The 15,762-nt window shown below is 43.1% G+C and overlaps 1 protein-coding gene across 8 annotated transcripts in view; it reads left to right on the top strand.

The window, feature by feature from the left end:
• The window catches only part of LOC148030930 (Pseudouridine synthase family protein), a 158,025-nt gene that overhangs the window by 127,963 nt on the left and 14,300 nt on the right, over positions 1 to 15,762 (top strand). For 6 of the 8 annotated variants that reach the window (XR_015691824.1, XR_015691825.1, XR_015691826.1 and 3 more), the window contains exons 11-12: positions 5,771 to 5,851; positions 15,268 to 15,341. Coding sequence is in view for 4 of the 8 variants with exons in the window: in XM_087684480.1 (XP_087540606.1) it covers positions 5,771 to 5,851; positions 15,268 to 15,341 (155 nt within the window). In the remaining 4 variants the exon portion in view is untranslated. Of the gene's footprint in view, positions 1 to 5,770; positions 5,852 to 6,371; positions 6,536 to 15,267; positions 15,342 to 15,762 lie in introns of those variants that run through there. The other 2 variants (XM_087684481.1, XM_087684483.1) reach the window with 2 other exon arrangements.

The raw sequence follows: 15,762 nt of genomic DNA, 5'->3' as shown, positions 1-15,762 counted from the left end.
TGAAATAAGCTGCTGAAACACAAGACAAAAAGAGAAAAGAAAAGAACACGATACAGATGAGAACTCAGATGTATGCATGGGAAATGGAATCCATATATTTGAACACGAGACAGTCGGATACAACAGTGAGTCACTGGCTGCGTGGGCACTGGCACTGGCTCTGGCTCCTCTCTCCACAGAGTCTACAGATGGTGAAGGTGATGATGATACTGACTGAGGAGGAGCACTGAGTATAAATAGGCTGAAAAAGTGGGGAGCAATAATGCTGGTCGGACAGCATTAATGCTGGCCGACTGGTGCATAAAATGCCCCAATGGCATAAAATGCCACACCAGAAAAATACCTAAAATACCTAATAAAAATGCCCAGCCGAGATCAAACTCAGACTCACACATGAGCTGACAAATACTCTGCTTACAAGATGGAGCCATGCGTGGAGAACTTGGAACTTTTGCAACCTAACAATCTCACCATGGAAAATGCAAAAAGCAACAAACCTTGAGAATAGCTTGGGATCCTCATAGAAAGGAGAGGGTGGATACAACTATGGCAAGGTTTTTCTACTATGATCATGTTGCATTCAATGTTATATGATCTCCGTAGTTCCTTGGTTGAGATGGTCCAAGAGATTGCAAAGTATAGTCTAGCCTATAAGCCTCCGTCGTATGAGACACTATGTACCACTTTGTTGCAAAAGGAAAAGGATGCAATTGAATGTGCTTTGGCAACTATGCAGGAAAGTTGGGTGACGAATGGTCTCTTTGATAGCAGGTGGTTGGAGTGATACTTGAAAATGGGCCATCCATGGGATGGTTGCTTATTCTCGAGGAAAGATGCAATTTTATTTTCTCACATGATGCCTCAAGTACAGGAAAAAGTGCAGATTAGCTTGTGGAGGAATGAGCGGAAGGTGTTGAAAAAGTTGGGGCTGAAAATGTATTGCAGTCTATTGCTGATGGTGAGGCAACAAATAGGGCAGCATGTATGAGACTTGAGGAGAGATACCCGCACATGACATTCAGCCCATGCTTCGCCCATTGTTTGAGCAATTTGCTGAAAGACATCGGTTGCTTGTCATGGATTGATCCCTTCATCCAAAAGGGCAAGGATACAATCAGTTTCATCCAAAGCTATCATCTTATCCTTAGTGAGTTTTGCAAGAGATAACCTAAAAAAGATCTCTTAAAGTACTCTGAGACCTGATTTGGCTTTAACTTTCTCATGATGAAGTGACTTGAGAAGGTAAGCTTACCCTTGAAGCAATCTGTGGTAAGTAATGAGTGGATGGAATGGGCTACTTCTAGATCAAGGGTTGGTATAGCAGTGGAGAACATGATACAAGATCATGCATTTTGGAATGAATCAAAAAGCATCAGTATTGTCATGAAGCCAATCAGGTGCTTGACGCGAATCACAGATGGACAAGAGCCATGTACTCACCTATGCATGCAGCAACATATGTATTGAATCCAAAGTTCCAAGGGTGTGGTCAAGAGAAGGATGATGAGGTAATGCAGGGTTGGGACATAGTGCTTTCTAGGTTGGTTCCCATTGATACTAAGAGAAGATTGGTGAAAGATCAGATTGCTTTTTATAGAAACAAGTTGGGAAGGTTTGGGTTTGTTGATGCACAAATAGATCGGTCTTCCATCGAGCAACTATGGAGTTTATTTGGGCATGTTGTCTAAAAAGTGGAATATGTTTGGGACAAAACAAGGAATGACCTGAGTCCAAACTTGCGCTTGCTTGCAAATGTGGCTTCCCTCAAGGTAGAAAAGCTTATAGCTCTTGATGAAGAAGAGTCCTTTAATGATGAGGATGGGGAGATACATATGCCTACACATATGACCGATGATCAAGATGCTTTGGAACTTGCAAATGTTGATTTTGATGATGGCATGGCTTTCTTAGACAATGTGGATGATAGTCTTTTGGATAGTCTTGTTGCTTGTGGCAGCCATGTATGATCCAGTTGCTACTTTCAAAGACTTTCAAATTCCAAGCTACTATATTTTGTCCACTATAGTTGTTACTTGATGCTTCTTGACTCTTTTATGTAGTATGATCCTATATTATCATCTATTTTGGATCTTATGTGTGTGCCATTTCAATATAACCAGTCTTTCATTTGAGCCAGACATTATAGATTGTTTTAGACATTTTAAAATTAGTCTTTATTTGAAAATTGGATAATGATGTTTGAAATGATGATGCACCAACTTCATTTTGGCTTTGGGAAACAAAAGTTCTATGAAAACTTGAAGGAAAATTTTAGTTTTTCATTTACACACCTCTTCTTGTGTTGACATAAAAGTGTCTGTCCTCTTCAAGACTTAGATTGTTATAAATAGATTGAAGAGTACCTTTTTCTCAAGTATTACCAACATCTTGGATGAAAGTAGAAACATAAGGGAACAAAAACAGAAGTAAAAACTTGTGTATTTGACACTAGAGGGAAAGGAGGGGATGTAAATGAAGGTTTGTATGCAGTGTCTATCTGTCCAATAGGATGGCTAGTCCCATATGGAGGTTGCATTCTTCTTACAAAATCATTAGATCTATGTGCATAATCTAAGGATAATGTTACCTTTCAGTTGAGGTTGGGCTTGATGTACAAGAATCAAGTCATACTCAGCCCGTGAAATTTCAAAGAGTCTATAGGCTCCATGATAGTTAGAAGTCTCTCCACGAGTGTCGGGACTTTGTTGGGCAAGCTGTGAAGCCCACACGTGCTCGGTCTTTGGCATCGGATGCTCTAGAGACCGCAGTGGTGAGGCAGTGTTCAAAGTCATCTTCCGTCTAAGAGTCCTTGTTTTTGATGACAAGCTTTCCGATCAAGGGCCTAGGTTTATTCAGAAAGTAATACTTGAACACATGGTACAAACACGTCAAAGAACATATTGATAAAAGAACTCCGTAGGGTTAGGGCACTTAGAGACAATGACCACTAAAGATGAATGAATAGATACAATGCTGAATGCAGCAAACACACTGTACAAGGTGAATAGCAATCCTTGAACTCTCGTGTCTCTGAAGGACTGAGATAGAGGGTTTGAGCTGGAGAGTGTGTCGTATTTTGTATAGCTCCTGAAGAAATGCAGTGGACAGCCTTTGAATGTGTATGGCAGCAACAAACATAGATCTAGGGAGTTTGGAGTCTGGAACAGGCTGAACAGGGCTGAGACAGCTCCAATAGTGGACAGCAGGTGGATTAGTGTTTGGGAGATGTAGGGGGCAGCTGAAGATTGCAAACATAGCTGATAATGATGACATGGCGGGCTGATGACAGCAGCTGATCAGTAAAGGCAGCCTGTGTGGACCTGCAGCAGCAAAAACATCGCTATCCAATGGTTTCCTAGGCAGGAGGAGAAGGCTGGAAACTGATGCCTGATGGCTGAACAGCAATCAGCAGCTGTAAACTCAGGCTTGGACTTGTGTGGGGGGCTGTTGGCACAGGGGCCCTTGTTTGCTAGGGGTATTAGCATGAGCACCTGCCCTCGGTTGACATTGCAGCCATGCCTGGTCTAGTGCCACGGGTGCTTCCTTCCTCAGCGTCACCAGAATCTCATGAAACCATCATTCTCCATTGGTTTAGACACTTGTTACATGGTCTTAGTCCCGAGCACATGCACTTGGAGGCTTGCTGCCCAAAATCAGGGCAGCAGAAGTGCACACAGGGTATCTTGTCATAGTAATTTGCTACCTGAGCTCATGCCTTTTAATCTCTAGGAACTTAGGGATTTTCTTTGTATCTGTCAGTACCACTTGTACATTTGTTAGCATGCACACATCACTGCATCAATGAACGAGGGGGGAGGATTGTGTTGAAAAGTCCCCAAAAATCTTCCACTAGTTGGTGATACTTGAATACGACACCAGGGAAGAGGTGGGTAGTGAAATATCTGGGGAATCTGTTATTGAAGTGCAAAGTCTGCAGCTGTGAAGCCGTTGTACCATGGAACCATATAGATGAATCCCTTTGAGTATACAATTGGGTAGCTTTCAATGAGCTCCTGCATTGTATTTGTTGAGAACTTGAGGTGAGTTGCACTACGAAGATGCCTTGTGGCCACCAGCACTGCGTTTGCTGTCCTCAAGGTGCTGATGTGCAAGTTGGAAAGAAACAAGTCACGAAGTTGCGCTCCGGAGGGCGAGTGACCCGCAACCTGACCAACATTGCGATCTCCTCCAGTTCTTTGTCAGTTTTTCAAACTGACTGAAGCTATTCTCGGTGAGGACATCATCTAAAGCGTTTGATTGGGAGGAGACCTGTATAGTGCTCCAAAGGTTTTCATTATGTGTCTTCTTTGAGGCCGCTCAGGTGTGCTGCTGTTCTTTCAGGGAGAATGCTGTGCTTGAGACATGGAACGGCTGATGGCGATCCATTACAGCTGTGAGAAAGGGGTGGTTTTTGGGGGGGAGGGATTTGACTGGTTGTTGATGGTGGTGAGGAGAGCTGGCAGAGGCAACAGTGCGGCTGGGGAGTGAGCGGGTTGAAACAGGAAGCACAGGTGGGTGCAGGTTGTACAGACAGCTGCTGGTGGCAGTGAGAGGTGATGGGATGCAGCAGGGAGATAGTGGGGGAGGTGGGAGGATGCAGCAGGGGTGCAGTGGGTGCTGGCAGGACTGTCTTGGCAGGCTCCAGCCAACAAGTGCAGATGCTCTGAAGCAGTGCACAGGTATTCTGGCCTGGACGGAGGCTGTGGGGCCCGATGGGAGGCAGTGGTACCAACAGGCAGCAAGGGGCAGGGTGAAGAAGCGGCTACACAGGTTATTTGGTTGCAGAATACAGGCAGCAGAGGGGCAGGGGAGGCAGCAGCAGGTGGAGGTTTGTTGAATGTGTCCTCGTGATTTTGCAGCTGTGAAGAATCCCTGCTACCAGGAGACCAGTATGCTTATTCTTAGCCTTTGAATAGCTTAACCCTTTGGCCATGATCCTTTTGGGATGATTACAACATATGGATTTCAGCCAGTTGGAAACATGAAATACTGAATATGTTAAATGCTTTGTTCTAGTGATTGAAACTGGGTGGTCTTTAGTGTAGCCATTTTGAGCTGTGAGAAAGCCAAACAATTTCCTCATTTTTCTCTATTCTCTTATGGAAGTCTTTTTTCTCCTTTTAAATTTTTAAGATGTCCGCAAGTTTTTGTTGGATTTTAAGGACTTTGAAAGATTGAGACAGAACCCCTAAGATTAAGGTCCAACCTGCCAATCTCCCATAAGTCTTCTGAAGCACAAGAAGTTTACTCCGTTTGACTGAAAAAACATAATTTTGTGCTCTTTGTTTCTTTTGTGTCTGGTTGCTTGTGCTCTATGATATGGAAATTTGTACTTTGAAATTCACCCCTATTTATAACTTTCACTGAAGTGTACTTTTAAGAAGGATTTATTCTACTTGGAAATTGTCATTTGGAACATTGGTTGCATAGTGGCCTCTGAAATTTTATACAGCATCATTTCGGTCAAATATTAATACATTTTATTTCAAGATAACCTGTTTCATCCTTGCAAGGTTTTCTGGTGACCTTGCAAGGGAAAAGAAATTAGCAAATACATGATTTCATGCATGATGTGGTGTGCCTTGGTGTATTAATGCTGGTTCCATATGTCTTAGCAACTTCAAATCACTGCTCATTTTATTAGTCACTGTAGGCTATATGGGTAGTACTATTCTTTAAGTTCATGCTGTGCTTCACGTGTTAATTAGATATAGAGTGAGGTGCAGTGTGGAGGAAACAATTGTCATGGTAAATCTGCTTTGTTTTGCAGAAGCAGTATTGTGCAGTTGTCTGGTTATCACGTCCAGTCACAGAAGCTGATATTGAGCACATCTCAGTACTGAAAGAATTGGTGAGTCTTGAAAGCTGACACATGGTAGAGAGAATTATGAATTAAGTTTTATTTTTCTTTTTTGCGCTGTGGAATATATGTCCAACAGGATTGACCAAAAAGTGTGACTTGCACATGCATTTCTTAATCCATTTGTTCCATTCATCACAATTGAATGAGAAGAAAATTGTTTACATACATTCCGTGTACTGTTGATGATGTGTTATGTGAGTACTGAATTGTTTCTGATACCATGTGTAATGAAATGCAGCAAAGCTTGCAAAGACTATAACATGCAAAATATGTAATTTCCCTCTCTCACACTTTGTCTTTTTTTAAAAGCACTCCTAGCACTCCTTGCCACTACTGAGGGGGAAAAATGAAAATTCTGAGTATTTCAATTTGAACACGATACCAGAAGTATGCCAGTTCATGGTACTGAAAACGTACAGATCCCTTACATGAACAAAAATCCTTTCTTATAAAATAAGGACCATTCTCTATTGACTTCATTACACTGGTGGATGTGATCCAAAAGCAGGTAACTATGCCAATTCAGCCTCAAAAAGGACATCTTCAATTTATTTCTTGGATTTCTTTGGAGCCTCAGAGGCAGCGGGAGCTGGAACTGCAGGTGCTGCTGTCTCAGACCCTTGTCCCTATGCAAGTTCTTCCCTCCTAGCACCCTTCCTTTCACAAATAGGCTTGTTCTTGGCTCTTTGAACTTCAAAGTGATTGGTGAGACTCTTATCATGAACTTTCTGAGCCTTTGATTTGTGAACGCTCTCCATAAGTGCACACTTATTTTTGAAAATGTTACCCTTAACCTTCATATACATGTCATGGTACATGTGCTTGTCAATCTTTTTCACTTATCTCTACTTTCCCAATAGATGATGAACAACACACATATGCCTCAGCCAGAGTATTTTTGATGGCAGCTTAGCCTCTCTTGTACCATGCTTTTACCGTATCTAGTGATGCCGTTTCCTTTTGGCTTCAAGAGCTCGTATGACTCGTGCATGAGAGTGACTCTTAGTTGTTTGCCGAATAATATATCCATCCTTTACCATCTTCCTTACGAGTTCGCTATGGATATCTCATTGACCCCATTTGGATCGAGTCAGACCTTGCATTTATCACACTTGAGAACGCTGGCAGCAAGTTGCTTTTGCAGCTTCAGCAACACCAGTGCTTTCTCTTACCACACACAGCACAAGCCCTCTTCTCTCTCTCTCTCTCTCTCTCTCTCTCTTTCTCTCTCTCTCTCTGTCTGTCTCTATCTCTCTCTAATCTTGCCAAAATGATGCCTAGCATGACCTATAACCTGCAGAATTATTTAGTCAGGTCTCATAGGTCATGATTGCCCTTTTGTAGATGTTAATCTCTCTCTCTCTCTCTCTCTCTCTCTCTCTCTCTCAGGGCAAGAGGAGCAAAAGTACAGTGCCATGTGGAGCAAGGTGGTTAAAATTGCAGACATAAATGTCCGAAATAGCATGGAAATATACATCGAGAAGATATCCTTGTGGGTTGAGGAGATGCAACACATCTATCTCTTGCGCACATTCCAATCATTTGTGCAAAAGAAATTGTGCAAAGATGGATGAGGAAATGCATATACAATGGCCACCTAACAGTGAGATGCAAAGAGAGATTGAGAATAAATAAACATAATCTCATGTGGATGAGATCAAGACCCAATTGTCCCTCCTAAGAAATAATAATGTGATGCTTTTGATTAAGGAGCAAGTAGAATCATTGGCATTTGAGAAGTGAATGAAGACCGCCAAGGAATTATCAACACTTCCTTTCTTAGAATTGAGCTGTAATGAGGTCAACAAGCTCGTTCGGATGGATAGTATTCAGCTATATACGCTAAGGACATGGGCCACATTGACTAAGTTGGTGGGGATAAGGATGGTTTTCTTTTGAGAGCATCTTTTGCAACAACCTTGCAAGGTTTAATTGTCCCCCCACCCCCCTGTAAGGGCTTTGTAGCTATACCATGGCGTTGCTAACAGAAACACCTATACATATTCTGTTACCTTTCTATGCCGTATTGAGTGAGTGAACGAGTGCAAGTGTATCGCACTTGGTATCAGAGCAACTCTTGTTCAGAGTGAAGGAGTGCTCACGGAAGTAGGAGAGGAAATCTAGAGGCCCAAAGAAATTGTGTCGTGATGATCCTCCTCACGACGGCCCCAACACCAGCTGACATCTGAAGACATGACGTGGCTTCCTTGTGGCACGACCGCCATTCAAAGGTGAAACGTGGCTTTCTTGCGTCGACAACATCAAAAGCTAAGGTGTAGCTTCTCAAGACCATATGGAGGATGACAGAGAGAATGCACCCATCCCAATGATGGATGAGAGGAAGAAGAGCCGAGATCAAGAATGGAGAGTGACTGAAGAGGAGGAAGTAGCAGGACTTGAGAGGCAGTTGGAGGGCAGGTCAAGTCTATTGGACTCAATCTGGAGGAGCATGCAAATGAAGGAGGAAGAAGAGGGAAGGAGAAGAAAACTAGAAGTGGAGTAGGGTTACGGAGAGTGGATGATACAATGACAGGAAGAGGAGAAAAGACACAAATTACAAGAGAAGATGGATAGATTAGGGAGAGAGGAGACTTCTAGGGGAGCTCATGATACAAGGAAAGACAAGGAGAAGGTAGTTGAAGCAGCCAACAAGAAGAAGGACAAGAAGAAAGACAAAAGAAAAAACCATAGGGAAGAGAAGGAGAGCGACAATTCAGAAGAGGGCTATGGCAAGTTGAAAATGCCCAAATCCACCAAGTACAAAGGAGAGAGAGACAAGATGATTTTGAAGAAGTGGATCATAGAAGTAGACAGATACTTGAAGTATTGTTAGGATCACTGAAGATAGGAAGGGAGAAGTGGCAGCCATTTACTTAGAGGAAGACGCTACTAGTTGGTACTTACTGGAACATGAGCAAAAACACACTATTTTTTCATGGGAAGAACTCCAAGAGGAACTCAAAGACTATTTCATCCCAAAGATGGAGAAATTCAAAGTTAGAGATGAATGGAGAAACCTTAAGTAAACACAAGGAAAGATGGAGTATGTCAGCAAATATAGGCAGCTCATGCTGTAGCTACCCAACATGGGCATTGCCACTAAGCTACATGGATTTCAATTTGGCATGCAAGAATGGGCCAGAAGAGATGTGGAGAGATAGGAGCCAACTAGTTTAGTTGAGGCCATGAGGATGGCTGAAAGACTAGTGGATTTGGAAGGGAGAAGAACATCCCAAGGGAGCCAAAGATGGAGAAATTCAAAGTTAGAGATGAATGGAGAAACCTTAAGTAAACACAAGGAAAGATGGAGTATGTTAGCAAATATAGGTAGCTCATGCTGTAGCTACCCAACATGGGCATTGCCAGTAAGCTACATGGATTTCAATTTGGCATGTAAGAATGGGCCAGAAGAGATGTGGAGAGATAGGAGCCAATTAGTTAAGTTGAGGCCATGAGGATGGCTAAAAGACTAGTGGATCTGGAAGGGAGGAGGACAGCCCATGGGAGCCAGACCAGATTCAATACCAACCTCACCAATAACTCTTGGACCTCGAGACCCAATACCCCTAGAGGCCCATCCTGGGAATTGCGGGGTCAAATCTCAGATATAACCCTAGCCGCGTCACAATTCACCTTAGTGCCAAGAGGAGTAGTTGGCCAGTGGGAAAACAAGCACTACAGATCAACTCCGAGTGCATCATATGGGTCCGCGGGATCAAATACATCATGTTGGAGAACCCAAGGCACAACCACAAGGATTAGATGTTTCAAGTGCGAGGGACCCCACTATCAAAATGGATGCCCTATGGACGATAGAGTCTCATCAAGTAGGTTGAGAGTAGCAGCCACTAGTGCATATGGAGGAGAGCAGCCGCAACCCTTGCGCATCCAGGAAATTCCCAATGGAAGCGACGAGAGCCTAGACCACCCAAGGGTGGGGACAATTAGTGCTCGTCTCCAATGCATGGCGGCCCACGCAGCAGTAGTTCAACACTTAAACCTCAAAGGTAGAGTGAGTGAAAGGGATCAAGCCATCATGGTTTTATAGGAGCCACCCACAACTTCATCACCCCAGACTGTGCAACCAAACATGGGCTAATATTTTCTAAGGCCCTAGAAGGGTTACTAGTAACCTTTGCACAAGGAGAAGCCAAGGAAGTTAAATAGGTCTTTTCAGTGCAAATAGAAGCAGGGAAATGGAAAGCCATACTTAACTTCTTAGTCGTTCCCTTGGATGATTTTGAAGTCATTTTAGGCCTGGAGTTCTATGACAAGTATGCCATTGCAATGTTTGAGAAAGAAGTTGATGAGATGATGTTGGATATGCAAGGAGAGGGCGTTAGAGTACCTTGTGAGAGAATGCAACTACGAAGTAGGACATCAATCAAAGGGCAGATGAAGGAGAACAAGCTTGGAGTCTCTTGCCAAGTGGCGAAACCATTCACTAATCACCCATGAGTACTAACCCAAGCACTGCCTTGCTAGGTTACCCATATTAGGCCTCACATCATGACCTGTAGTGCCAAATAAGTGGAGAAATCAGTCACGTAGGGGGACATGATGCATTCATGCATGATTTGGCCCATTGAGTAGGAGGTCGCCAAGAAGTCCAAACTCCAAGTTGGCAATATAGAAGTGAAAGCAATACTTGAGGAGTTTAAGGATGTGTTGCTAGCAGAGCTACCCAAGGGCCTATCACTTAAAGAGAGGTGGACCACATATCTAGCTCATCCCAGGGGCAATTCCACCATCTAGAGCCCCTTATTGTATGAATCACATTGAACACATAGAGTTGAAGAAACAATTACATGAATTGGAAAAGCAAGGTTTCATCGGACCCAACAAATCCCCATTCGGTGCCTTAGTGCTGTTTGTCAAGAAGAAGGATGTGGGACTTCGACTATGTGTAGACTATAGGTCTATTAATAAGATCACTATCAAGAACAAGTATCCCATGCCCTTAGGTGAAGACCTCTTAGATAGGCTACATGGAGCCAAATACTTAAGGCGTATAGACCTTAGGTTAGGGTACCATCAGATTCGCATAGCAGAAGAATATATTCCAAAATAGCCTTTCTTACCCGATATGGAAGCTTTGAATGGCTAGTCCTAGGCTTTAGATTGAGTAATGGTCCGGGCACCTTTAGTGGCCTAATGGATGGAGTCTTTTGGCCGGAAATAGATGTCTTCATCATTATCTACATAGATGATCTCCTAGTATATAGTAAAACTCTAGAGGAACATAAAAGACACTTACGCCTAGTTTTTGAGAAGGTGAGACAACACAAACTATATGCCAAGCCCGAAAAATGTGAGTTTACAGTGAAGGAATTAGAGTTCCTAAGGTTTATCGTAGGCGATCCCAACATCAAAGTAGACCCCAAGAAAATAGAAACAGTAAAGAATTGGGTTGTATTAAGGACCATGAGGGACGTTTGAGAATTCCTAGACTTAACGGTGTTTTGTGATGATTCATTAAGAATTATAGGCTAGTCACATCACCACTATCCCACCTCACAAAAGGAGATAGCAATTTCACATGGGAAAGCGAGTAGCAGGTTGCTTTTGAGTTGGTGAAGAAATGTATGAGTCAAATCCTTGTCCTTAAAGTACACAACTTCACAAAGCCCTTTGAGATCTCCACAAATGCATTAGATTATGGCATTGGGGGCGTGCTAGTGCAAGATGGCCACCCCATCCCGTATGAATCTAAGAAGTTCACAGATGCCAAAACCAAATGTAGTATACATGAGAAGGAGACGCTAGCAGTGATTCATTGCGTTAGAAAATGGAAGCATTATGTCCAAGACAAACGCATAGTGGTCTTCACAGATAACATATCCCTCAAATACTTTTAGTCCCAACCAAAGTTGTCTTCCAAACAAGCCCGATGGCTTGACTTTCTAGCAGAGTTCGACTTGGAGATCAAACATAAACTAGGTTTCACCCACAAGATAGTAGATGCTCTAAGTCACAAATCTGATTTTGAAAGCCGTTAGTGTGGTCAGCAACAACTTTCTTGAGTTAGTGAAGGAGGTTTTGGAACACGACCAAGACATGCATAAGATTATAGAAGAGGTGAAAGTTGACAAGACGCCACATGGCATGTATACCCTAGAGGAGGGCATTCTGTTTGTAGACAAGAGATTGTACATTCCCAACAGTGTGGAACTGAAGAAAGTCATATTACATGAAGTGCATAATGGAAAATTAGGTGGGCACAAGGGACAAAGCAAGACACTTGACGTACTCAGGAAGCAGTTCTTTTGGCCAAACATGAAGGAGGAAGTCATAGACTATATCAAGATGTTCCCTACTTGCCAACTTGTGAAGGTGCTACGCTCCAAGCCAGTAGGATTACCTCAACCAATGCCAGAACCTAGCCGGCCATGGGATGTCATTAGCATGGATTTTATTGTGGAACTCCTAGAGTCCCATGGTTACACCATCATCTTTGTAGTGGTGGACTATTTCTCAAAGCAGGCTCACTTCATACTTGCTAAGCCACCGTTGAATGCCAAGGACATAGCCTGCCTCTTCTTCATGCATGTGTTCAAGCTGCATGGCTTACCCTTAGCCATAGTTTTAGATAGAGATGGTAGATTCACGAGTGACATGTGGAAGGAACTCTTTAAGACTTTGGAAACATAGTTGAGATTCTCATCCTCCTTTCACCCAGAGACAGATGGGCAAACAGAGAGAATCAACCAAAGCATTGAAGACTATCTTAGGAGTTACGCCCAGGTGGACCAAAAAGATTGGGCCGTGTACCTTGGCGTGCTCGAGTTTCACTACAATAGCTCAATCCACTCTGCCACGGGTTACACACCCTTTGAGTTAACTATGGAAAAAGAAATCATCACACCTCTTGCCTTAGCCTTAGGAGCTGTCAAAGCTGAAGATCATGCTGTAGAAGAATTCTTGAATAAATGGAGAGACCGCAATGCAACAACTAAGCAGAGTCTAGAACAAAGCAAAATCACCATGGTAGAATAGGCCAACAAGAAATGTACGGTGGTACTCTTTGCCAAGGGAGACATGGACCTCGTCAGCTCCAAGCATATGTCTCCCCCAAAGAATATGAGCCCCAAATTCAATCACCGCTACTATGGACCCTACCGCATCACTTTTTGAATGAAGTAACATACAAGCTCGACCTATGAGAAAGCATTTGCGTCCATAATGCATTTCATGCTTGCCTTCTGCATAGGTTCTATCCCAACAACCAATGGGGGTGGCATGTTCCACTGCTTTACTCCAATGGCCCCTTTGAAGTAGAAACATTCCTTCGGAGCCGGGAACACAAAGGGTACCTTGAGTATCTTACCAAGTGGAAAGGGTGCCCTTTGAAAACAGCCAGTTGAATTTTGGAAGTGGAGGCTCGCGAACGTGGTAATGACGCCTTCGCCACCTAGCTCAAGGAGAATCCCAACAATTCTTTCAATGTCCCTTGAGCCATCACTTGACTTATCATAGGCCTAGTAACGCCTTCACTCCTCAAATGTAATTGAGTCGAGGGTGAATCCGCATGGTAGCGAGAATAAGCCAAAGCACCAAAGTAGTCCAGATGGGTAGACATTGACTAGCTTGATAGGAAAAGCTGTGTTAAGACCCCCAAGTCGTAGTGCGGTAGACATTGACCAGTGTGATAGTAAAGACTGCGTTAAGACCCGGCTAATGTGTCGAGTCGTAGACTAGTAGACATTGGCCAACTTATTAGAAGAAGTTGTATTAAGACCCTAGATGAATCAAATAACATCTACTCTTAGATTGCTAAGGATAGCAATCTAGTAAGCGGGGGTGAGCATAAGGGCTTTGTAGCTATACCATGGTGTTGCTACTAGAAACACCTATATAGGGAGTAGTAGTGACTTTGAGCCATGCTTGGTTTCCACTCTACGTGTGATTCCCTATACCCCTCATATGTGCGCCGTCATGAGAGTGTAGCCTTGGGATGTGCCTATGTTGAACCGTTTCTTTCATTGAATAATACAAGAGTATACCTTGCTCTCACATATCGTGTTCGCTTTATGTGCCATGTTTAGTGAGTGAATGAGTGTAGGTGCACCCCCCCGCACGCGCCCCAGCTAAATATGCACATCTTCACACTAGCTGAGGATTGAGATTAGTCAATATGAAATTACCTCCCTTAGTCACGGGGAATGGATTTGCCAGTTACATGAGTTAGAGCCAGAGATTGAGGAGCAATACATGTGTGATTGCCGAGTATACTATGAGACTTGGGGACACATTGCATCTTTTGAGATTGCTGTGGCCCTTTGACCAAAGTGATGGACTTCTCACATCAGCATTGCGACAGGCTTTACTGCATAGATACCTAGATCACATTCTACAGTTGAAACAAGGGGGCCAATAGATAGAGCGAGATAGCTATTTAGAGCAAGAATCCTAGGCCTGCCGGACAGATGCCCCAATCAACATACCATTTGTAGATACAAGGGACTTTTTTGGTGACACCACACAACACCACCTTGGTGCTTTAGTTTGTCTATCTTTGACCGAATGAGGTGAGAAATGATGGGATGAGCCTCACATGCTTCCATCATGATAGTATTCTTACTCGACACTTAAGTTCCATCCTAGCTTTGATATCAGGCCATTGTTTCTACTTTAGCCCCAAGATGTATTTAGTTATTTTTTCCATTTTCTATTGAAGACATTAAGTTTTTGTGAGTTTGGATGTAGCCTCATAGGCCACTTTGGCCTCTAGTTGATGCTAATCTCAGTCTTTTTTTCGTAAAATGCTAATCTCAGTCTCTCTCTCTCTCTCTCTCACACACACACACACACACACACACACACACACACACACACACACACACACACACACACACACACACACACACACACACACACACACACACACCCCACCACCACCCCCGCCCCCCCCCCCCCCCCCCCCCCCCCCTCCAAATCATCATTTCCCCTCCAGCACCCCCTTGTAGAGTTATTGTGTGATTCATGGCTTGTGGAATTTATTGATCTTTGGATGTTGATAATAAAAACATTATGAAAGCCACAAAGGCTATGCTACACAACTGTGAGATTTCTTTATCCTGGCTGACTGGTACATTTGCCGCCTTTTGTGTACATAAACATTTATTGCTCTAATCATGGAGGACATTGCATGACTAGCAGCATTTTCTCTTTTTCATTTACTCATTCCATGTCCTGCTCTCTTTTTCATTTACTCATTCCATGTCCTGCTTAGTTTGGAAATTTGTAAGGTTGTGAATTGTTTCAAATGTAACCATGTAGCTGAGTTCTATGTGCATATGTATATTTGCACACATGCATGTGTGTGTGTGTGTGTGCACACGTGTGCACTTTATTTGTGGTGTGCGGTCACTTTAAGATTCTTGGGTTATTACTTGCTCTTGCAGGAAATTCAACAAAAGACTCCAGTCAGAGTTCTCCATCGTCGCAGTCCGCTTGTTCGGCCACGTATTATCTACTGGTAGATTGATATCTGCATCATTAAGATACTTTTTGTTATGATAAGTAGTTCATCTATGCCTTTAATTGTGAAATGCACTTTAACAACATACTTATGATAGCCACAAAGGCTTATCATACCGGAGTTTTGAAATGCAGCAACAGAAATTGTTTGTGATTGCCATAAGCAGGGTGGTTTCAGACTACTGTACTCTACTACATTCTTTTCCTGCAGAGCTATCTTTGACAGTGTGGGTGTTGGATGTGAGCAGGGTCTTTTGACTTGTTTGTTTTTAACAAAGCATCAGAGTTAATTGACTCAAATTATTCTCGTGCACACGCGGTAACCTAGAATAACTGTCTCAATTTATTCTGCTACATAGGAAATTCATCCGGTCACATGGAGATGGTAGCCCCACATGGGCTAAGGTAGCTTAAGATGT

The sequence above is a fragment of the Lygodium microphyllum genome, chromosome 9, assembly GCF_053477565.2.
Source record: "Lygodium microphyllum isolate KBCC chromosome 9, Lygodium_microphyllum_v1.1.10, whole genome shotgun sequence".
Lineage (NCBI taxonomy): Eukaryota > Viridiplantae > Streptophyta > Polypodiopsida > Schizaeales > Lygodiaceae > Lygodium > Lygodium microphyllum.
Note: the sequence above shows the minus strand (reverse complement) of the source record. Positions and strands in the feature narration are given on the sequence as shown.